The 25,499-nt window shown below is 41.8% G+C and overlaps 1 protein-coding gene across 1 annotated transcript; it reads right to left on the bottom strand.

Annotated features, from left to right (window-relative positions):
* Nucleotides 1-25,133, bottom strand: LOC308605830 (uncharacterized protein; the record flags this gene model as incomplete). The annotated part of the gene is made up of 8 exons (XM_081216097.1): nucleotides 1-2,043; nucleotides 4,951-5,046; nucleotides 7,154-7,280; nucleotides 11,195-11,286; nucleotides 13,234-13,344; nucleotides 16,971-17,047; nucleotides 23,770-23,897; nucleotides 25,101-25,133. The coding sequence occupies 8 exons, from the start codon at nucleotides 25,131-25,133 to the stop codon at nucleotides 23-25; spliced, it is 2,685 nt and encodes an 894-aa protein (XP_081072223.1). The 3' UTR covers nucleotides 1-22.
* Between the last annotated feature and the right edge of the window lie 366 nt (nucleotides 25,134-25,499).

Genomic DNA, 25,499 nt, shown 5'->3' with positions numbered 1-25,499 from the left:
GAGGATGCAAGGAGACCAGTTATTAGACAATTGGAATAGTCCAGGTGAAATGACAGTGTTTTGGACTAGGGCAGCGAGAATGGAAAGATGTGGATGAATTCCAAAAATATTCAGCAGACATATCAACAGGACTTGGTGACACAGAAGGTGAGGAAGAGCTGGGGGCCCGAGATGACTCTACAGCATGAATTTTCTGATGATGAGCGAGGTGCGCACTTTGTCTGAAGACCTTTCTGCATTCCTTACATTCGTAAGATCTCTCTCCAGTGTGGATTCTTCTATGTAGATTAAGGTGTCCAATCTGGCTGAAGGTTTTCCTACATTCTTTACACTGATATGGTTTTTCTCCAGAGTGAATTCTCTGATGAACGGTAAGGGATTGCTGATGGCTAAAGGCTTTACCGCACATGCTACATTCATAAGGTTTCTCCCCCGTATGACATCTTTGATGACAAATGAGTGACGATTTTGTTCTGTATGCCTTCTCGCACTCAACACATTCGTAGGGCCTTTGGCCAGTGTGAAGTCTCCGATGCTGAGAGCGGGATGAGCTATCACTAAAGGCCTTACCACATTCAGTACATTTATAGGGTTTCTCTCCCGTGTGAACTCTCTGATGTTGAATAAGGCGGGTAGTCTGGCTGAAGGCTTTTCCACATTCAGTACATTCATAAGGTTTCTCTCCGGTATGAATTTTATGATGCTGTGCAAGGTGTGCTCTCTGGTTGAAAGCTTTGCCACATTCCTTACATTCATAAGGTTTCTCTCCAGTATGAATTCTCTGATGAGTAGCCAGCTGTGAACTGATGCTAAAAGCTTTTCCACATTCTTTACATTCATAGGGTTTTTCCCCAGTATGAATCCTCAGGTGACTAGCAAGGTGTATGCTCTGCCTAAAGGCTTTCCCACATTCCCTGCATTCGTAAGGCTTCTCTCCAGAATGCACTCTTTGGTGCTGAGTGAGTGAGGCATGATGGCTAAAGGCTTTCCCACAGATATCACATTCGTACGGCTTCTCTCCTGTGTGAATTCTCTGATGGACAGTCAGGGATGAGCCATAGCTGAAGGTTTTTCCACACACATTACATTTGTAGGGTTTCTCTCCAGTATGAGTTCTCCTATGCTGAATAAGTCCTATGTGATCACTGAAGGCTTTCCCACAGTCGATGCAGTCAAAGGGTTTCTCCCCAGTGTGATAATACCTCCAGTGACGGATAAGGGATGTGTTCTGCCTAAAGGCTTTCCCACATTCAATACATACATAGGGTCTTTTGCCAGTGTGACATCTCTGATGTCGTGCAAAGGATGAGCCATCACTGAAGGCCTTTCCACATTCCTTACATTTATAGGGCTTCTCTCCAGTATGAATTCTCTGATGCTGAGCAAGGTGCGCAGGCTGGCTGAAGGCTTTTCTACACTCCTTACATTTATATGGTTTTTCTCCAGTATGAATTCTTTGATGTTGAATAAGGTGAACATTTTGGCTGAAGGCTTTCCTACATTCCTTACATTCAAACAGTTTCTCTCCAGTATGTATTCTGTGGTGCTGGGCAAGGTGTTGACTCTGGTTGAAGGCTTTCCCACATTCCTTACACTCATACGGTTTCTCTCCAGTATGAATTCTCTGATGAACAGTAAGGGATGAGCTCTGGGTGAAGGTCTTCCCACATTCATTACATTTAAAAAGTTTCTTTCCTGCATAGACTTTCTTGTGTTTTATTACCATGGAATTTTTGGAAAAGCTTTTTTTATCTGACTTGTGATTATAAATATTCTCTTCTATATTGTCTAGTGGGACAAATTTCCCAGATTTGTTATATTTGTGGTCTATTTCCACTGTAAGGGTTTCTTTATGAGTGATTGTTTCTTGCCTGATAAATGTCTCTTGGCTTAACAACTGCCTCTCAAAAAGATCTTCACATTTCCAATCTTCTCCAAAAGTGGGACACTCAAGTCCATGGCTTATAATTCTCTCCATTAATACATCATCACACACAAACTGCTTCAGAGGTAATTCTTTTGTCTCATATACAGATTCCCAATCTGAAAGATTCAAAAAAGCAAATGTTTCCTTTATCATGGGCTATAACAAAGGAAACATTTAACACGGAAAAGGTGAATTGGAAAGAATGAATCCCACAAAATGTATGATACACAGGCATGTCAACTGAACAAATATGCAAGCAGACCTCAGAGAATGAGACCTCATAGAGGAACATGGAAAAGGTGATTTAGAAAATTAAATGTAGGATAACAAAGTCCTGAAGTAGTAATGCAATGGTAATAATATGTTATGCCTATATTAACATAACAGACTATAAATGAAACTCTTCCTCTATTCTCTCCCACTTCTGGAAGACTTGCATATATAGCTAGGCTAACTTTGTTTAAAACCCAATATCATCACATAACTCCTGCCGCTCAAAAATCTCTGTAGAGTCCCAGAAATCACAAATACCTTGTGCTTTGTGACTTCCCTTGGGATTTAGGTAAAATCCTAGAGTCATCTCTTCATAATCAGAAAATAGTGTCTGTATGAACCATTTCCATGTGTCTTAATACAGTAAACTCTCTTCACTTCTCATAGATCCCTGAACTTCAGGCTGCATATTAAGGGATTTTTCCATTCACCTTCTCACTTTCACCAGGAAAAGTGGAAAGTAGGAAAAGTGTCACATCTTAATAGGTTTTGCCATGTGTCTTTTTGTAGAAACAAGTCTTACAGCGATATGTGGGTTGGTATCACTATTATTAATCACGTTCTTATTTCCTGCCACATAAGTACCTGTCTTGCCTTGTGAGCTAGAATATAAGCTTTGGGGAAGGACTAGATGAGCCTTACGCACTACTACTAAGTCACTTAACATGCATCACAGAAACTCAGGCATATATAAGAAATTCTCGATAAATCTATAAAGAAGAAATTTGTATTGAAGAGGTGACACTAAGAGAAAACTTTAGGGGAGAGGTGATATCAAGAAAGGGCAAAGGAGAAAGTGCTTTCCTTTCCCATCTTGTCCATAGCAAATTATGGACTAATCCAATGCTCCCTAAATAGTTTTCTACTACATGTCAAGCATTAGAAACATTAGAGTAATTAGACAGTTGTTCTTGAGAAGTACAGAAAGTGATTAGGAAGACAAGGCCAACAAAGGAAGTAATCTGAGACGAAGCAAATATGGAATATCTAATGCGAACCCATGTGGTAAAAAAGTAAAATTGGTATAAAAGTTCAGAGATGGGAGGGATAAAATCTACCAGAGAAGTTAAGAAAGACTCTGAGGTGTTAAGAAGCTGCCCACCCCAGGTCATCTGTGGTATCAGGAACACCCAAGCTTCAAGAATTCTAGAACTGAGGCCGTAAGAGTTCAGTGAACCAATCACCTACAGTTTTTCTTACATAGGTGGGCTGAGGGGAGCAAGAGTAGAAAGAGAAAAACAGACACCTGCCAGCATCATCTCCTCCTCCCTCAAATTCTTTCTTGTCTGTGAAGGCTGCCTTCATCTCCAGCCTCCCATGGAGAGTCGTGGTTGTCCCTTATCTTTTTGGCTTTTCTCAACGCAGATGCTGAGATATCTTAGTCACTGAATTATACTTACATCTATACTATGACTCAACGTCCCAGCAGATATACAGGCTTCTTTATCCCCTTTCCCTCATCCTCCATCTATTCTTCACATGGCCAATTATTACCTCTTATCAGGAAAGTTCCTCTTTCTCTTTTCCTATTTAAGTCAGATGGTAGCTTCCTACATAACCAAAGTATAAAGTGTGTCTAAGCACAGCTTATTTCCCTCCTAATATTTGGGTATTTGGAGGATCCTAGAAGTCTAGGGTCCAAATCATCTCCAAATGTAAAGATCAAATACTGTTATAGAAGTGAAAGGAGAATTTCATACAGGCATAATGATCACGTGTGATCCCAATATTCCCTTGTGTTTGTGAACTTCCGGTTCATTGGGGGAGGCAGAAAATAAGCATGTACACCAGAAAAAAGTTAATTATAGGCTCTCCTAAGTGTTACAAGGAAAATAAACAGTGGCTTAGTAGAGAGTAATTGGGGTGGAAAAGGGAAAAGTTCACTATACAATGTGGTTAGGGATGGCCTCCACTGAGATGATTTTTGAGCTCTGGCCTGATAGCCAAGCATGGACAGAGCTGACAGAGGAGTCTTCTAGGCAGAGAAGACAGGGAATTCAAAAGCCTGAGTCCGTAAAGAGCTTGGTGAGTTCAGAAAAGGTGACCAGTGGGCTAGAGCAGTGCTTTTCAACTGTATGTCAGAGGCACTCATTGAAAATGACATTTGTACGACACATGGCACTGCTTACGCTCCAGAGGCAACCAGACTTGGAACTCAGACTGCTGCTAGTCCCATGTGGTCTTCCAAGGCTTAGAGACTCAGGATCTTGGCATACCTGTAACAAACTTGGAACATACCTGTCTACCTTGCATAGTTTAGAAAACTCTGGGCTAAAGTATAGTGAAAAAACTAAAAAGGGATAGAAGATAGGGTTGGAGAAGTAGGAAGGAGCTGGTTACATAGGGGCTGGTAGGGTTTGGATTTTTCCTATTTGCAACAGGAAAGCAAAAAAAGATTTAAGCAGCAGGGTATGTTATGATTTTAGGTAGCATCTAATTTTAGAGTTAAGCAAAGATGTAAGAAGGAGAGAAGCTTATATAAGTCTGTATGGCACAAGAAGAGGATGGGAAGGAGCTGGATAAAGATTTTTGCAAAATGAGTTATTAGAGAGAAGAGTCAAGTAGAAGAGAAGATATTTGGGGAGCCCATGCTAAGTAGTCAAGTTTCAGTTTTCTCCCAGGCTTGAGTCAAGGCGTGACTCAAGGCTTGAGAAGTTTCTAAGAGCATAAGAAAGCAGGAAGTATCACCTTGGAAAATGGCTGAGCCATTACCTAGAAAGAATTCCCCTATCTGGTTCTTCCACACTCACCTGGGAATGGGGTTCTTCTCATCTCACTCTTCATCTCCCAAGGCTCTTTCCCTTGCTCCAATAAGGAGATGACATATGGCTTAGAGATACGAAGTCCTGCATACAAAAATTGATAGGAAAATTGGCCATGTTTTGGGCATTTCAGCTGGTTCCTTAATTCTGATGGAATGACATTACAGGAATGAATAGATCAAGGGGTGACAGACTACATAAAGCTTTTGGCGTAGTTTAGTGGGACTGCCAACAGTCAATTCTATAAAAGTTAAACCATTTTCTAAGGGGCCGGGGCAGAAATTCTGCCCAGCATTTTTGGGGGATCATCAGACAGCAGTAAGTGAGGTAATACAAAGGGCCCCTAGAGGACAGGGGGTTCGACCCCTAGTCAGGGAACTAAGATCCCACATGCTGCGGGGCAACTAAGCCCATTTGCCACAACTACTGAGCTCGTGCACCTCAACTAGAGAGGCTGCATGCCCATGTGCTCTGGAACCCACGTGCCACAACTACAGAGCCTACACACCCTGGAGCCTGCGGGCCACAACTAGAGAGAGAGAAAACCCGCACGCCACAACTAGAGTGAAGCCCGTGTGCCACAATGAAGAGCCCACATGCCTCAAAGGAGATCCCACGTGCCACAATTAAGACCTGATGCAGCCAAAAATAAATAAAATAAATAAACAAATAATAAATCTTAAAAAAAGGGGGGTGCCCCTAAAGACAGTTTGGAGTTTGAGTCAGGTCAACTGCCTGATTAAAAAAAAAAAAAAAACAATATTCTTCAGAAGAATATAACAGAATCCAGAGTTTCTACAATGCATTATTTACAGTGTCCCGGATAAAATCCAAAATTACTACATAAAAGGAAGAAAAAATGAATCAGACTCAGAAAAAAAGACAATTAATGGAGACCTAACCTGTGATAACACAGGACCGATAACGCAGAATCAGTAGACTAGGATTTTAAAACAGTTAAAATATCTATATTCAAGAATGTAAAGGAAAATATGCTTGTAATTTCTCAGCAGCAAAATAGAAATTATAAAAAAGAACCAAGCAAAAAGTCTAGAATTGAAAAATACAGTATCTGGAATACAAAAATTCTCTAGATGGGCTTAACAAGACATTGAAGAAGACATGGAAGGAATCAGTGAACATGAAGACACAACAATAGAAATTATCTAATAAATCAATAGAAAAAATTAGTTGAAGAAATAATGGCCAAAAATTTCTCAAATTTGGTGAAAGACATATTTAGTTTCAAGAAGTTCAGTGAACCACAAGCAGGTTAAAAGGGGCCTCTAGGCTGAAGCCCGTGCACCTAGAGCCCGTGCTCTGCAACAAAAGAAGCTGCTACAGTGAGAAGACCAGGCACTGCAATGAAGAGTAGCCCCCGCTCGCCGCAGCTAGAGAAAGCCCAAGCGCAGCAACAAAGATCCAATGCCGCCAAAGATAAATAAAATAAATAAATAAATAAATGTAAACAAAAAGGGGGGCCTCTAGGAACTTTGCTGGTGGTCCAGTGGTTAAGACTCCGCCCTTCCAATGCAGGGGGTGTGGGTTCAATCCCCGGTTGGGGAACTAGAATCCCTCATGCCATGCAGCACAGACAAAAAAATAGTAATATAATGAAAAAGATAAAACACCCTCCTAGGGGAAAATGAGGAAAAAAAGGGGGGGGTGCCTCTAGACAACAGAAAGCTAATCCAGCCAATGGTGGGCCCCGGGGCTGAGAAGGGTCCACTTTAGTTTCCCTAAGAACATCTGAAGCAATTTTCATAGTTTGTGCCTCGCTAGTTCATTTACTGCAAGTTAATAAAAATATACAGATTTTAAAGCAATATTCTGAATTTTTAACAATCCAGCTATATTCTTTGTGAACTTTGTTAACGGTGGTAACAAGACCATAGGACAGAGGAAACAAGGCAGCACAGGAGACCAGTGAGAGTCACATCACATCCTGTTCCCAACTGACTAAAGGGCACACTCATGAAATATCTGATACACACCAAATTCACTTATTAAATCTGAAATTTTCATCAGTTCCTGAATATCCTCTTTATTTCCCAGATTCGATTCTGACCTACACACAGTAAAAAAAAAAAAAAAAAAAAAAAAGTTTTAATAATTAAAAAAAAACAAAAACAAAAAACGTAAAGAATCCCTAAGGGTAATTCTGAACTATGAGAGGGGAAAAAATCCTCACCCACTGATACCAGGTTCTGATAGTTCTCCAACATCATACTCCTGTATAAACTCCTCTGAGCAGGGTTCAGCCGTTCCCATTCCTCCTGGGAAAAGTCTATTGCTACATCCTTGAATGTCACCAAGTCCTGAAATGACACAAAGACATTCGTGATCAAACAATGCTCATGTCCACACATGACTTCGAGTTGAAGTGTTACGCTGTCCCTACTTTATGTGAGAAATAGCCCTTAGGGGAAAAAAAAACGTAAATATATAATATTAAATGCTAACCTAAAATAGTACTTATTGAATGAAAATGCTAACCTAAAATGCTAAACTGCATTGTATATGATGGTGCTAATCCATTTCTCAGCATAGGAAAATATGGACAGGTGGCCACAGGGCAGTAAACAAGGGCTTCAAGTAAGGACGTATACCTGTGGTTGGACCTTCAAAAACAGCAAAAAAAGAATATCTGAGTTGATATTTTGTAAATGGTACTCTATGGGATCCTAGTGTTTCAGGGGAAAGAGGCATTGAACTGACATGGCTGTGGTTTTTTCTTACATAATAAAAAAACATATTTAGAATGCAATTTTTTTGTGCTGTATCATTAAGAATTAATTAGCATGCCAGGCCATACCACAGTGACCTGGTTAGCAATATGAGAAATCACCCAGCATACGACTACAACACATCCAACTTGTGTGCTGAATTTGAGTATAACAAACCAATATATACTTAGACAATATCAAAATGAAATAATTATAATTTTTAGTTTCATAAAGACTTAATGTCCAGTTACCATCACCATCAGGTTGAGACAAATTTTTTTTCTTTTTTTTTTTAAATTGAGGTATAGTTGATTTACAATAAGTTTCAGGTGTACAACATAGTGATTCACAATTTTTAAAGGTTATACTCCATTTGTAGTTATTATAAAATAGTGGCTATATTTCCCTGTGTTGTACAATATATCCTTGTGGCTTATTTATTTTATACATAATAGTTTGTATCTCTTAATTCCGTACCCCTATCTTGCCCCTCCCCCCCAGTAGCCACTAGTCTGTTCTCTATATCTTTGAGGGTTGTGACAAATTTTCTTAAGTATTACAGGCATTTTCATCTTCACATTTATTTCCACTGAAAATAAAAATCTTTGTAATGCTCAGTGTTGTCATTTGCAGCAACATGGATGGAACTAGAGGGTATTATGCTAAGTGAAATAAGTCAGACAAAGAAAGACAAATACTGTATGATCTTACTTATATGTGGAATCTAAAAAACAAAACAGAAACAGACTTTGTATAGATACAGAGAGCAAACTGGTAGTTGCCAGAGAAGAGGGGAGTACAGTATGGAAAAGTGGAACAAAAAAGAGTAACCATACAGTGCAGAAATCTGACAAATACTACCTCAACCAGGTAATCAAGGTATAGTAATAAGGCATATTGATAGTATGAACCCTTGATATATGATGAAAATGGAACTCTGTGATCTTCCTTCTAAAAACACATTATTCCAGTCTAACCAGGAAAAAAACATCAGGTTTGAGAGATGTTCTGCAAAATACCAGAGAACCTCTCAAAACTGACAAGGTCATCAGAAAGAAGGAAGGTATGAGAAACTGTCACAGACAAGGAGACAAAACTACTTAGGAGACAGAACTACTAAATGTAATGTGGTATCCTGGATAGGATACTGGAACAGAAAAAGGATATTAAGTAAAAACTAAGGAAATCTGAACAAAGAATGGACTTTACTTAATAATAATGTATCAATATTGGTTCATTAATTTTAACAAATGTCCCATACTAATGTAAGATGTTAGAAACGGGAAGCTGAGTGTGATGCGTAAGGATGCTCCCTGCTATCAGCAAATTTTCTATTATTAAAAAAAGTTTATTTTAAAAAATCTATTTAAAAAAGTAAATCCTATAGGGAGTTCCCTGCTTGCCTAATGGTTAAGATTCCAGGCTTTCACTGAATGGCCTGGGTTCAATCGCTGGTCGAGGAACTGAGATCCCACAAGCCACACAGCATAGCCCAAAAAAAAGTAAACCCTATCAAAAGGAAGACATCAAAGCTTTAAATTATCTCTAAGATTTTTAAATATACAAAGTCCAGCACTTAACTCAAAATAATGAGGCACATAAGACAAAATCAAGAGAAAAAAAATCAGAAAATAAAAACTCACAGAGGGACTTCCCTGGTGGTGCAGTGGTTAAGAGTCTGCCTGCCAATGCAGGGGACACGGGTTCGAGCCCTGATCTGGGAAGATCCCACACGCCGTGAAGCAACTAAGCCCGTGCACCACAACTACTGAGCCTGCGCTCTAGAGCCCGTGAGCCACAACTACTGAAGCCCGCGCACCTAGAGCCCGTGCTCCGCAACAAAGAGAAGCCACTGCAATGAGAAGCCCACCGCAAGGAAGAGTAGCCCCCGCTCGCGGCAACTAGAGAAGGCCTCCGTGCAGCAACGAAGACCCAACACAGCCAAAGGTAAATAAATTAATTTTTAAAAAAAGAAATACAAATAAAATTGAATGTAGTCTAGCAACAGAACCAAATATACACAGGAATTTAGTGTGAGATAAAGGTGGCATTCCAAATCAATGTGAAAGAGATGAATTATTCAATAAATGGGTCGACTGGACAGGCAAGTGGGAAAAAAAAATGAACCTCTGCCTCGCTTGTCATGACAGGTTACACAGTTAATGTAACAATTTAATGTAAAAGTTTAATTTGAGCCGTACCCTCGTGGAAAAATCATAAAAATCAAGTCTAAACTTATCAGAATCTTAACTGTGAAGGGTAAAACAAATCTTGTAGAAGAAAAATAGGAGAATATCTATATGCCCTAGGGGTAGATAAAGATCTCCTACACAGGACACACAAAGCACTAGCTATGACAGGAAAAAAAGTGTCTGTGTATGCATAGAAACAGAATATCCCTGAATGAAATAACAGAAGCTGAGAATAGTTATTGTCTCCTCTTTTTTTTTCCGGGATCTTAGTTCCCCGACCAGGGATGGAACCCGGGCCCCTGCAGTGAAAGCGCTGAGTCCTAACCACTGGACCGCCAGGGAATTCACAGTTACTGTCTCTTAAGAGAAGAATTGGGAGGCAAGAGAGAGGTTTTACATCTTGAATTTTGTACTATGTACATATATCACCAGTTAAATTTTTTTTTAATTTGCAAAAATTAAATAGGATAAGATTTTTTAGGTGAACAAATGAGGCTGGGAATTCGTACATAAAAAATAAAGGGAAATGTTTAAGAATTTAAGGATATAATCAGAAATGTGGACAAAATTCAGCTAGAGGAATGATTCCTGATGCATTCTAAGGACAGGAGAGGGCTATCCGATGCACATTTAATTTGGAACCCAACTCACTGATACTGAGACACCTTTATTCCATATAACAGAAACCAAATCTTTTCACAAGTGTCAACACTGAATTTAAAATGAAGTTGGGGGGGGGCTTCCCTGGTGGCGCAATGGTTAAGAATCCTCCTGCCAATGCAGGGGACATGGATTTGAGCCCTGGTCCGGGAAGATCCCACATGCCACGGAGCAACTAAGCCCGTGCGCCACAACCACTGGGCCTGCACTCTAGAGCCCGCAAGCCACAACTACTAAACCCACATGCCACAACTAGTGAAGCCTGCATACCTAGAGCCTGTGCTCTGCAACAAGAGAAGCCACCGCAATGAGAAGCCCACGCACTGCAACAAAGAGTAGCCCCTGCTCGCCGCAACTAGAGAAAGCTTGCACACAGCAATGAAGACCCAATGCAGCCAAAAATAAATTAAATAAATAAAATTTTAAAAATAAATAAATAAAATGAAGTGGGAAGACGAGGGGGCTCTGTGCCTCACCACACTCAGTTTTATTTACCCATGAGGCCGTCTGAGTTAAGGACAGTGCTCTCTGGGAGAAGTGGGAACCAGGCCCTTAGATGAGACTGTTAATCAGGGAATTTTCAAAAGGAAAACAGCTTTACAAAGTCCTAAACAGTAAGACTGCCTTTCAAGAAGGAGAAATGAAATAACTAACCTGAGGCATGGCTGTCACTAGTTCAACTGTCATTTTCGCCTTCTTTTCTTGGCTTTTCTCTTGGAGAACAGCACAGTCCTGGAATGGTAAGGCTGGAGGGAGAAAAAGGAGAGTGAAAAGATGAGGCCTTTGCACTCCCAGAATCACCAGCCTAAAAACTCTATCTTCTCCTTCTTCCTCCCAGCCTTCTTTGCTTCCACTGCCCACATAACTGGGAGATTATGGGCAACCGATGGCAGTTGAGGGGTATAACTTATAACTCTGTTTCTCTTATGCTCAAGGTCCTAAATTTAATCTTTTTTCTAAAAGTTGCTTTCCCATTCTTTGGTCTTATTATGAATAAAAATAATGAGATGTGCTAGGTACTCTGCATAGATTATCTTCTCTCACCTTATTTTAAAAATGATCCCATGACATAGCTGTTTCCTCTACTTTATATTTTGTAGGTAAAGGTGGACTCTTTCTCTTCCGGCGTCCCTGCTTCACGCTTTGATACAGTCTTCAGTTTGAAAACCTGACTCCTAAATGCCACCAGAGGCCAGGGTTATCCACCTTCTCCTGCCAAACCCCCAGGGGCTTTGCTTTCCTCTCACCCTGGGACAGTGGATCCTTTAGCACCCAATTCTGCCACCTTCACTCTCATCTCTGTCTTCAACCCCTCGGTTTCCCCTCCTTTTTGTCACCCAGAACTGAGGGTGTCTCCTGCTTCAGTCAGGAGCTCCAGTCACCCCACCTCTTGCTTCTCACTGGAACTCTTGGACTGGGAGCAGGGAATTCTACTCCAGGATCCCTATCCTGGCAACACACAATTCCATAAAGCAACACACACAAAGAAGCCAAAGCTATCAACCTTCCAAGTAGTCTCCCCACACACCCCACAGTCACACAGGGCCAGTTACCACCATACAGGGTAACACACAGACACTGACACAAGACCTCACATACCTCCTGATCACACAGAGGACACAATCACAAGCACCCAACGGAAGGCACATCATATGCAGTCACATATATCACAGTCTCAGAGAGGCCATGGGTACAGACACACATGGTGACACGCAAACATCACACATATACCCCCAACCTTATTCTCTCACACACACCCATGGCTCACTGCCCCTCATCTGTCTCACTCACACCCACACTCTCCGAAACCTCACAGAAACTATATTTGCAAGCCTTGTGGTGACAATCCATGGTTCACAGTCTCTCTCCTACTCACTTTGGTGTTACACACATCACTAGTTTTCCTCTCTCTCTCTCACACACATTCTTAATGGTCTCTGTTTCAGAGACACATGGATTTCTCACACACATAGATACACAAACACTGCAATTGCTACCTCTCTCACACACACACAGTACACACTGGGGTCTCCCTCACACTCGGACACACACGGACTGTCATACAACCTCACACGCCAAACACACATACTCCAGTCTCACGCTCACACCAACATGCTCTCGGTCTCTCACACACACACACACACCTGCCCCCACGATCTCTCCCTCTGAGCCTCTCCTGGGGCCCCACACACTTGCTGACCTCTCACACTCGGGCACACCCGTTTCCCTCACACACACCAACATGCTCTCGGTCTCTCACACTCACAGGTCTCTCTCTGTCTCACACACACACACCCGCCCTCACGATCTCTCCCTCTCAGTCTCTCCCGGGGCCCCACACCTGCTGACCTCTTACACACAGGCACACCCGTTTCTCTCACACCCACACCAACACACCCCGCTCGCACTCTCTCTGGACTTTTCACAGTCCAGTCTTGTCTCTCACACACACGCCGCTCCAGCCGCCCCACAGCCCCGAACCCGGTTCGAGCCGCGGCCTCGGTGCACCCGCGCGGGCCTCTGGGAAATGTAGTCGGTCCGAGAGCGACGGCGCAGCGGCGCCGAGGCCTGGGCTTCACGGCCGGGTCCGAGCCGCCTGCCTCGTCTGCCCTGCCCCGCCCCGCCCTCGGGCTTGGACACCCGACCACCCAAAACAACCCACAGGCCTCCCCCCGGAAGCCAGAGGCACTCACCCGAAGGGCTTCGGAGCCGACGCCCGGGAACCGAGTGCGCAGGCGCCCAATCTCCCAGGTGGGCGGAATAAGGGGAGGGGTTAGACTCGAGGGGCGCGGGACGGGGCGCGGCTTAACGGAGAGGGGCGCGTTCTTAGGCTGATGAGAATGGGAGGCGGAACCTTAGCGTCAGAGCGGGAGTGCCTGCGCAGGTATGTGACTATGCTCTAGGGGCTTGGCCCACGGTTTCAGCGGAGAGACTACGATCGGGGGTCGGGGCCCAGGGTTTCAGGGGCGTGGCGCGGCTGGGTGCGAGTGTGCGCAGGCCCGTGGAATGCGCACTCGCCCCTCCCGCGCCTGGAGACTAGAAGCGTCCCTAGTTACGGGGTCTAAGCGAGGTGCGGCGGAGCCCCTGGTGTGCTCCTGTGTGTACCTGTGATTTAACGCTGTCTGTGTCCGTGTGACCGCCGTGCCGCTCCGAGTGCGGCCCTCTGAGCCTGTCTGTAGGAATGGGATTTTCTTTCTGTGCTAAGTTTTATGGCAGCAAGATCAGCGAGGGAACCCCGAATGGGCTCTATCACCTCTGTGATAACAGCAAATTAGTACACTTCTCACCTGCAAAATGGGAATGTCGTTATTATCACTGTTCAGAAGCAGTGAATGAGACGCACGTCTTTGGACCAGATCACTGGGATTGAACCCAATTCTGCCCCTGACCAGAGTGTAAATTGTCCGTGGTATGGGAGACTAAGAAAACGGTAAATTAGTAGCTGCCTTGGAAGTTGAAGTAAATAAGGAGAAGCCATTCAGGGGGATATAGCAGAGGAAAAAAACCCCACAAAAATCCCCCGACCTCTCAGATCTTACTTTCGAGTGAATGGAAACAGACCACCAAAGAATGAGTAAAATAAGTAGTATATCGAATGTTGAAAAGGCTGTAGAGAAAACAGGGAAGAGGAATAGAGAGTAGAGGAAATTCGAATATTTAGTGTCAAAAAATGAGTAGTCAGAGCACTGCAACCTTTAACCATCATTCAAACTTTCATCCTGAATTTCAACATCGGCTCATTTGGGGAAGGGGGCGGCGGGAGATTCTTTACGTTGAATCTACTGTTATATTCTACCATTTAGTATTCACTTTGTTTGCAGTAACACTTTTATGTAGTCTTTCGGTTTGTATTTTCTCATTTTTCTATTTGAGCTCAGAGACGCCTTAAGTATTACCCTCCACCAATTCTGCCGTGGATATCCAAAATATTCTAAGACCATTTACTGAATAATAGTCTTATTTTCCTGCTGATTTGAAATGTCCAATTCTGTTGTATACTAAATCTCTATATGTGAATCCAATCCATCTATTTCTGGACTAGGTATCTGTTTCATAGCTCACAACCCCCTCTTCTCTACGGAACAACTATCACGCTGTTTTAATAGTGGGAACTTTATACTTCTGTGTTTGATAGTGGGTACCACACTTCCTACGTAAGGGTTCACCATTTGCATAGTTGTGGTATTTATTCTCGTGGATTCCTCCTTTGTGTGGATTTTAAAATTATCTTGGAAAATCTCCTAATAAATACTATTGGTACGTGGATTGGAATTTTAGTGAATTTATAGATTAATTGGTGGGGGAACAGATGTCTTTGAAATTAAGAATTTTTCCTTTCAGGAATATAACATTCCATTTACCATGTTGTTTACATTCTCCTTTATTAATATTTTATAGGTATATATTTCATTCCAGTCTAGTATTTTTTTCATACTAAATCTATTCCTAAGGTTTATATTGGCTTCATCACCATTGGGAAGGATTTTTTTTTTTCTGATTACATTTTTAACTGGTTACTTGGGTAAGATTGCTTCTTCCTCTGTTCTAGATCAGACCGGATTTTTAATCCGCTTGTCAGTTCCATTATTTTCTTGGTTGAATCTCTTGAATGTCTAAGCTGTACAACCATATAACATTTTTTTTCTTTTTCTATCCAACATTTACCTCTTATTTCTAGATTTAGTGTGTTGGCAAGTTTCTCTGATATAATACTTAATTGTCATGGTAATTATGGGTCTCTTTGTATTGTTCCTGTCTTGACCAGAAATACTATCAATATTTACCATTAAAAATAATATTGTTAGGCTTTTGAATCATACTAAGAGATTTTATTCCATTTTGAAATTGCAGACAGTTTTCTCTGGTTTGGATGAAATTTATCTGTTGGAACCTACGGAGATGATCATTTCCTCTTTAAACTATCCATTTTCTGAGCTGTGTTAATAATGTGAGCAATCATTTATTCCTGGGATATGCCTTTTTTAGTTATGGTGGGTTACTCTTCAGTGAAGTTGTTGGATTAAATTTGTTAACACTGCATTTGGAAGTTTTGCATCTATATTGATAAATAATATTGGTTTATAGTTTTCTTGTTCGATGCCATCCCTGTTGGGTTTTTATGAGTACATATATGTATGTATGTGATAATATTTACAAAAGTGTCTGGAATCATTCAGACCAAAGTTATTTTTAGTTACTTCTTGGGAAGAATCTTCAAATGGTAAAGACTTATCCAAGGGAAATTTTGCTCCATTTATTGTATATTAGTATGTTATTATATAGCATATTATAGTTCTCCACTGGGGCAATATCATCCCCAAGGGGGCAAAAATTGATTTTTTTAAAAAATGATTCTTGGTGGGGGAAAAACATTCCTTTATTCTTTAAAAGAAATAGACGTACATAAACATATACATAAACATAAACAGTACTTCTGTGGTATTAAAATTTCATGGAGGTGGGAATGATTAGAAAAAGAAAAGCCTAAAAAAGGTTTCTTGGGAGGACAATACTGAAAAACGGTTTGAGAAGACACTGATCTATATATATATATATTTTGCTCTTTCATAAAGTAATGTGTTCTTGTTTTATTTGAATCACTAGAAAATTAAAATTATTGAGTAAGAAAATATCAAAATTAAACTAACCCTCTGGTCAGGTGATTCAGATTTACAGCCAAGTTTGGAATTCACTGTCATCAGAGATGCATAAGACTCCTGGATCTAGGATTGGGCAGGTTGTTGGGAAAACAGGCAGAAACATAAAGGCATTGTAGTTCTGTGATATAATACTTTGGGTGTGGGGCCCTTAGGAGAACTCTGGTAGAACTATGATTATCTTAGAGAAGGAAACCGGTGATGAGATACACAGGCGAGAGTAGGATTTTTTCCACCCAACACTGCGTTTGGTGGACTCAGAATTTAGAATATCCACGTTGTTGACGTCATCAAAGTGAGCCTTGGCAGTTGGGAGACAGAGGTTCCTAATGAAAACGGTATGACATCCTAGAAGAAAAGAAAAGGAAAAAAAAAAAAAGAACGCATCAGTTTAAAAAAAAAAAAAAACACCGTGGGAAATGCTGTTTCGCAGTACGGCAGCGCCACCTTCCGGACAGAGGCCCCAGGTACAACGGCTCTATGCCCTGGAAGCTGAGATTTCTCTCTTGGAGGCCTCGTGAGTCTCCCCGTGACATCCGCATGCCTGAGCAAGTAGACGAATGATTAGCAAGCAAGGGACCCCACCGGCTTCGCTGGCCAAATGAACATAGTATATTCAGGGGTGCAGCCGACCCGGCCCTGGCGTCATCTCAGTTTTACACGAAGGGGTGACAGCCACCCTTTCTGGCAAATTCTGTCCCTATCTCTGCCTCCTAAAGATGCACTAGCTCTAGGGGCCTTTTGTCACAGAGGTTCCTCTGAAACTCCTGGGCCTGATTTGTTGATATTTCGGCCAAGAATAAGGCTGATGGTACCTGTGATGGTGGCAGCTCTCCAGACCGATGACAACCTCAAAGAGGGAGAATAAAGGTCAGGTAGCAGAACAGGCCAAATGAAAAGCCATCAGCCTGCCTTAGACAACATTCTAAGGACCAGGCCTCACAAAACACTAAGAATCTAGAGGAGCAACGGCCTACTTTCTACCCAAACAGGAGAGAGAAGAAAGGGCAACTGATTTTATTAGTAATTGTTGCATACTTTACTTTAAAAAAAATTTTTTTTGGAGTATAGTTGATTTACAATGTTGTATTAGTTTCTGGTGTACAGCAAAGTGATTCATATATATATATATATATATATATATATATATATATATTATGTATACATATATTCTTTTTCATATTCTTTTACATTATGGTTTATTACAGGATATTGAATATAGTTCCCTGTGCTATACAGTAGGACCTTGTTGTAATTTTTATGTGCTTTAAAAATCGCAGCAGTTGGCTAAGACAGGAAGAAATAAGTCATACTAGTTGTCTCACATTTTAAGAGATACGATATGCAAATTGATGCAAAACAAAGCTTACAACTGTTAAAATACTCCTGGGATCTTAGGTAAGGACTTTCCCCTCCCTAAGAACCAGAAAATATGTTTCATATAAAACTATAGTTCCTGGGGACCTCCCTGGTGGCACAGTGGATAAGACTCCATGCTCCCAATACAGGGGGCCAGGGTTCAATCCCGGGTCAGGGAACTAGATCCCACATGCATGCTGCAACTAAGAGTTCACATGACGCAACTAAGGAGCCCGCGTGCCGCAACTAAGACCCGGTGCAACCTAATAAATAAATAAACGTTTTTTTAAAATTATCATTTATTAAAAAAAACAACAATACTTCCTATAAAATCTCTACTGAGATTGTGTCCAGTGCAGATGGGGGTCCCACTTAATACTCCAGGAAGATGAGATATTCATGGTTTTATTTTATTTTTTTTTTAAGATTTTTTTTGATTTGGACCATTTTTAAAGTCTTTATTGAATTTGTTATAATATTGCTTCTGTTTTATGTTTTAGTTTTTTGGCCACAAGGCATGTGGGATCTTAGCTCCAACCAGGGATCGGACCCGCAACCCCTGCATTGGAAGGCAAAGTCTTAACCACTGGACCGCCAGGGAAGTCCTTCATGGTTTTAAAATACTGTCAGTTTAACTCTAGTCAACAAATATTCGCTAGGCACATGTTGGATCCTGAGAGTTCAGAAACCAATAAAATAGAGTGTCAGCACCTAAGGAGTTCATGGTCAAGCTAGAAACACAGATAGGCAGGCATTTTGTATTAGTCAGGTTTTTCTCCAGAGAAACAGAGTCAATAGGATGTACATAGACATAGAGATGTGTTGTAAGGAATTGGTTCACTTGATTACAGAGGTTGGCTAATCCAAATTCTGCAGGGTGGGCTGGCAGGCTTGAGACCCAGGAACACTGATGTTTCAGCTCCAGCCTGAAGGCCATCTGCTGTAGAGCCAGGAAGAGCTGATGTTTCAGATGAAGTCCAAAGTCCACTGCGAGAGAATTCTCTCTTGCTCAGGGGAGGCTAGTCTTTTTGTTGTATTCAGGCCTTATTATGGAGGACAATCTGCTTACTCAAAGTCCACCAAATTTAAAGCATGATTTTTTTAACATTAATTTATTTATTTATTTATTTATTATTTTTGGCTGTGTCAGGTCTGCGTTGCTGTGCGCGGGCTTCCTCTAGTTGCGGTGAGCGGGGTCTACTCTTCATTGCAGTGCACGGGCTTCTCATGCCGGTGACTTCTCTTGTTGTGGAGCACGGGCTCTAGGCACACGGGCTTCAGTAGTTGTGGCATGCAGGCTCAGTAGTCATGGCTCATGGTCTCTAGAGCACAGGCTCAGTAGTTGTGGCACACAGTCTTAATTGCTCTGAGGCATGTGGGATCTTCCCGGACCAGGGCTTGTCCCCTGCATTGGCAGGCTGATTCTTAACCACTGTGCCACCAGGGAAGTCCCTCCACCAATTTTAATGTTAATCCCACAGGACTTCCCTGGCAGTCCAGTGGTTAAGATTCCATACTTCCACTGCAGGGGGCACGGATTTGATCCCTGGTTGTGGAACTAAGATCCTGCATGCTGTGCAGCACAGCCAAAGAAAACAATTTTTTAATTTTCTAAAATGTTAATCCTATCCAAAAACACCCTCACAGAAACACCCAGAATAATGTTTGACCAAATATCTGGGCCCCACCCCATGGCCACTTTTGCAAATTACACGTTCATACATATAGACAATGTGAAAGAGAGGTGTGGGTGTAAAAATGTATCTAAGTTTTGCATCAAAATATGAAAAGTGGGCTTCCCTGGTGGCGCAGTGGTTGAGAGTCCGCCTGCCGATGCAGGGGACACGGGTTCGTGCCCCAGTCCAGGAAGATCCCACATGCCACGGAGCGGCTGGGCCCGTGAGCCATGGCCACTGAGCCTGCGTGTCCGGAGCCTGTGCTCCGCAACGGGAGAGGCCACAACAGTGAGAGGCCCACGTACCGCAAAAAAGAAAAAAAAAAAAATATATATATATATATATATATATATATATATGAAAAGTAGCTCTCTTTCAGTTATGAGATCACAGATGGCCTTTGTTTCCCTCCCGTCATGTTCTTGCACCATCAAAGTTCTCAACGATAGCCATATAGAACTTGAAAATATGAGAATTGAAATTGGGACATGGAAGCTCTTTTCTCTTTTCTAGAACAAGAAACAGTGGAGGCTCCTCTTCTTACCCTTGGTAATGAGGCTTAATCTCAGATATTTAAGAAATCTTCAGTATGAATGAGTGCACTACTTTTTTTTTTTTTTTTTTTGGCCATGCTGCGCGGTTCCCCGACTAGGAATTGAACCCGCGCCCTTGGCAGTGAAAGCTCAGAGTGCTAAACACTGGACGGCCAGGGAATTCCCAGTGCACTACTTTTTATAAATGTTTATTTTAGTATACACACCAAAACAAGGTAGAAATCGTAAGTAAACGGTTTGATGAATTTTCACAAGTCCACCTGCCCATGTAGGCAGCACCCTGAACAACAAAAAGAACATTACCAGCACCTTTGAATCCCCTGTTGTCCCTTCCAGACATCAGCACCTCCCCAAGTGTAACCACTGTCCCCCTGGTTCTCCCAACTGGGGTGATTTTGCCCCCTCTCAGGGGACATCTGGCAACGTCTGGAGACATTTTTGGTTGTCAGCTTGGGGAAGAAGGGCTCCTAGCACCCAGTGATTAGAGACCTGGGATGCTGCTAAACATCCTACGATGCACAGGGCAGCCCCCTTCCCAAAACACCAATAAAACGTTATCAGGCTCAAAACGACAATAGTGCCAAGGTCGAGAAACTTCAGTGTGGAGCATCATTATTTTGTGTTCACAAAAAGTTATATACAAGAATGTTCATAGGAGCTTTGCTCATAATTCAAACATCCAGAAACAACCCAGATTATCTGTCAACAGGAGAATGGATAAACAATAAATTATGGTATATTAACACCATGGAATACTACTCAGCAGAGAATAAACTACTGAAAGATACATCGGTGAATCTCAAAAAGATTATATTGAGTACAGGAAGCCAGAGACACCAAAACAAACAAACCAAAAATGTATGCAGCCTGATTCCATTATTGGAAGAAGTGAGGGGAAAGGAAGAAAAAGAAGTCTAAACAACAAAGTGGTTTCCTCTGAGGGCGATGAAAATGTATCTTGATTTGGGTCTTGGTTACAAGGGTGTATGTAGTCAATTGCCAGCCTGCATCAAACTTGAGTGGTGCAGAGAAGTAATCTCTACCCAAAGAGGGTATCTGCGATCAGAGATCTTTCAAAAAGTTCCGCTTTGCAAGCAACAGCTTTTTAAAGAATCTGGTGTTGCTTCATGCAAAGGTCCACAGAAGTTCTGCTGGGTCATCCACTCTGGCACTGCAGTTTACCCAATACTTTCAAGTCCTGTACAAATGGATTTCCGTCATGGAGATGTCATTTAATATCCTATAGATTATTGAGTACAGGTCTATGCCAGTCACTCCAGAAACTGTAATAACCTCTCCTGATTTAATCCACGTCAATACGTTTTGCTAAAGCAGAATTTTGATCTACTTTGTTTGGATAAGTACCTCCAAAAATCCATACCCACAAGCATTTCCTTGACTAGGTGGAGAAATCTTAGTGAATGCTTTGAATGATTCCTGAGTGTCTTTCATATCTTCCTATTATCCTTCCGCTATTCAAACTCTGGGCAGTATTACAATCAGATTCTGGTTACCGGTCAGGCAAGCAGTGGATGGGCTAGGAGAGGCAGGGTTCCTCCAGATAAAGACGAGTTAAACATTGTAGTTGAAAGCTCTCTAGATCCTGAATCCTGACAGACGTACTTATTCCAATAACAATCTCCGTCTTTTTCATTTAATGCCCTCAGTATCAACAAGCCACCCAGAAAGGGTATACATTTAATTATCAGTGTAGCTAGGCAAACCATGGGACCACTGTCTGGTTTGGGGTTACAGCCAAAAGGGCTAAGCCCTAAGCCTTATGAGATTCCTTCAGCAGAACTGCATTAAGGCCCCGAGTTCAAGTCAATGAATTAATAAGGCCCTCCCTGCATTCACTGATTTACTGATAAATATCTATTAATGACCTACAACATCTAAGGCACCTTTCTAGGGACTGGAGAAAATTCTTTCCCTCATGGAGATTACATTCTGGCACTGGAAAGATGCACATTAAAAAAATAAATATGGGGAATTCCCTGGCGGTCCAGTGGTTAAGACTCTGTGCTTTTACCGTTGAGGGCCTGGGTTTGATCCCTGGTGGGGGAACTAAGATCCTACAAGCCGCATGGCGTGGCCAAAAAAAAAAAAAGTATAATAAATTAGCAAAATAAGGGCCATAGAGAAAAGTAAAGCAGAGATGGTGGGGCAAGGCACATGGCTTGACAGGATTAAATTTAACCTACAATTTCTGGGGGAGCTAAACTCGGGTATCTCGATTTTCTTGAGTTTGCAGTCCTTTCCCCTTGACTTGAATGTACTTATTCAACTTGCCTCTGAAAACTCCTGTTTATTTTTCAAAGCCTATCCCTGAAACATTTCTCTGAGAACTTTTCTGGATTTCAAAACCATTCAGTAGTGAATCCTTTCCCTTCTTAGACATGGTTCGTTTTCTGGTACCACTCAGTACATTGTACTCTGGAGTTGTATGTGCAATTTAAACTCTGTGAAACCCAATTCTCTGCCCTTTCCACAAAATTTAAATTACATGACTGCTTGCTATTTTGGATGAGTCTTGTCGTAAAGAGAAAGTAAGGCAGCATCATGATATTGAAATCACAAGGTTGGGGGTGTATGTGGTAACTTATTTATCTATCTTAATGGCACCTAAAGCAACACCTGAGAAGTATCTGAGGACAAGGAAAGTTTGCACCAAACCACAAAATGTGAGTTTTAGGTCTCACCGAGGCCTCCTTTACTGTCATCTGAAGCCACGTGGATTTGCTAGAATGCATCCAGCTCTAGGAACTGTTTCCATTGCGGAAATCTTGCTATGGATTAACATAACTCACAGAGTGGTACAAGGACCTGGAAAACTTCTTAGTGAATGTGTGCAGAATCCAGAAGTCCACAGCTAGACCTCTCCCCTGGATAAAGTCTTGTAAATGGGCCAGAAGCCATGGAGGAGATTCTCTTCTGTAGCCACTCTTCACTGGTTGAGCATGACAGGAGTCACAGTGGAGAATTAGAGATTGAATATGTTTGTTAATGAAATAGCTCTTGGATGGATATATTTATTTAATTAATTGGAGGACACAGTAAGAACTTTTTGGAAAGATAAAGAGAACAGAAGCTTTGAGGAATGTTTTTGAGAAAACAGCCTTATGAAATGAATGAAGGATGAGGTGGTGAAAACAATCCAGAGAGTAAAGATGGAGAGCTGATCACAAACGGGTGTGTGGGGGGAGGGTCGGCAGGACACAATCACATTTGGAGGCTGGAGGTAATTATTTTAAAAGATATGGAAAAAAAAAAGATATGAGAGTAGGTTGACCGCTGAGGATGAAAGCTGGATCTACTGGGCAGCTCAAACCAAAGACCCTCTGAAGGGAGATGTCCAAACACCTTAAAACTCAGTCACGTCAGGGAGCGGCCAGCTTTTTGCATGTACGTCCTTCCCTCTGCTTGGTTCCCTACTCTCCTACCCGTGGAGACCTTGCCTCCTCGGCCCTTATCACCCAGGGCTAGCTGTGTGCCTTGCTCCAAGAGGGAAGCTATGTCGGGCTCAGAAATGGAAATGCCTTTGGAAAGAGAAAGAAATGGCAGTTGGCCATGCCATCATGATCCAAGAATTCAGCCACTACCACAGGAATCAGGATAAAAGTCCTTGTAAGAATGGCCAGGGAATTCCCTGGCAGTCCAGTGGTTAGGGCTCCGCACTTCCACTGCAGAGGGCGTGGTTTCGATTCCTGGTGGGAGAACTAAGATCCCGCAAGCTGTGCAGCGCAGACCAAAAAAACCCTAAAAAACAAAAAACAAAACAAAACAAACAACAAAGAATGGCCAAAGTTTAAAGGTCTTCTGAAGGATGGGAAAGAGGAAGTTGTCCATTTCTAACTGTACTCTTCGTGGAACATGGAACAAAAAAATGAAGTAAAGGCCACTGTAGTCCCCCAGAGATTTCCAACAGAAGGAGGAAGATACGGCAGAAAACAGATGCCGAATTAAGGGCTGGACGCACTTACCCAGCCAGACCAGGTTCTGGTAAGTCTCTGACATCACAGCTGTGTACAGTTCTCTCTTTAGCGGGGTCCAGGAATCCCCACTCTTCTTGGGAGAAGTCGACGGCTACATCTCGGAATGTCACTGATCGCTAAAACGGCAAACACTTCCTTACTCACAAAGCCTGAGGGAGAAGGGCAAAGTTCTTGGCTGAAAAAAAGGAGGTACTACATAGGCACTGTGGTGTGTACTGTAGGATCCAGGTTTGTTTTTTTTTTTGTGTGTGTGTTTTGCCAAATACATGTACATACTTGCAGACAGCGAAAACCAACTCTTTGGGTAAAAGAAGAATTATCCTAATTATCAACCAAATTGTTAAAACTGGCTGCGGGCCCTGTTTGAGGAAAGCATTTCAGGAACTTGTTTGGAAAACAAGGATTTTTGAGGAAAGCACGAACCATTCTGCCTCTAGACTGCGTTTCCAGCCTGTGGTTCAGATCCTGGCCCTGAGTTGCAATATCCAGCTGGATTTCCAACCTACAACCAGCCCTGCTCAATTCAGTCCGGCCCCTACATGCTAACTGGTAGGAGCCAATTCCTTAATCTATATTGTTGCTACTGTTTCTCCTGAAAAACAGGGATCTTGTACAATTCAGTGGTTTTTGTGGGCTGACAAAGACTCCTTAGTTTGTCTGAAGTCTGAAGACAAGGGGAGACTGTCAGCAACGCAGGACCTCAGTTCAATCCTGAATGGATTGCAACACGAAGCTTTACATATGTCTTCCTGTCTGTATATAATTTACTTGGGCCGCTAAATGTGTAAATGTATATAGACAGAATTTTACCACCTTCTGGATTCTCTAATTGTTTAATATGTTCTATAATGTCTAACACATCACATCCTTAAAAGCCATCTGTCCATTTATCTTTACATTTCAAAAAAAATATGAATATAAGGTCAGCATATACTTATGCTCAGTATTTAATGGTGAAATTTAAATGTAAGTACAATGAAATGTGAAAACTGTATACCCAAAAAACAACTGGATTAAAAAAAACTGGATTATGGATTTCTCTTTTTGTAAGTGCATTTCATAGTTTACTATAATACTGGAAAACATATTTGTTTAAATTTGTGTGCCTGTGAAACAGAAGCTGTTCTCCAACAAGTAAGGAAAAAAGAAAAATCTCACTTCTTTTAAAATTTGTCCTTGGACGTGGGATTAAAGCTCGGTGCAGTTGATAATCTGCAGTATTCATGAGGATCTCCGTTTTACTAGATGACTTTATTCTTTAGGGTTAGAGTTAACCTTTATTCTCTAGGGTCTCATTGCAGAAAAAAATCAGAACTCACCTGTGATGTGCCTTCCAGAAGTCCACTGGTCATGTGCCCCTTCATGGGGCTTCTCTCTTGAAGAACCTGTGAATGCAGTGCTGAGGAGAAGGAACTATATATATATATTTTAAAAAGCCTCAAGTCGGTGTCATTCCCTTGAATCTACCCGCCCTGTAAAACATCAAAACAGAGCAGTGCCCAATCACACCTTCTTATGAGCACTACTTGTTCTCCAAGTTGTGAGGGATCCTACTGCGATGGCTCCACATCTGTTCCTCAGAATGGTCATTGATAATAATGACGATCATAACAACAACAATTACTGTTCTAAGTGCTTTACATGTATTACCTTCATGCTCCATCAGGGCTGAGGCAGCCCTTCCTCTCTGTCCAATATCTCTCCCTGAAAGGGCAGAA

This window comes from Mesoplodon bidens, assembly GCF_964165515.1.
Source record: "Mesoplodon bidens genome assembly, chromosome: 18".
In the NCBI taxonomy this organism is placed as follows: Eukaryota; Metazoa; Chordata; class Mammalia; order Artiodactyla; family Ziphiidae; genus Mesoplodon; species Mesoplodon bidens.
This window is presented reverse-complemented; position numbering and strand designations above follow the sequence as displayed.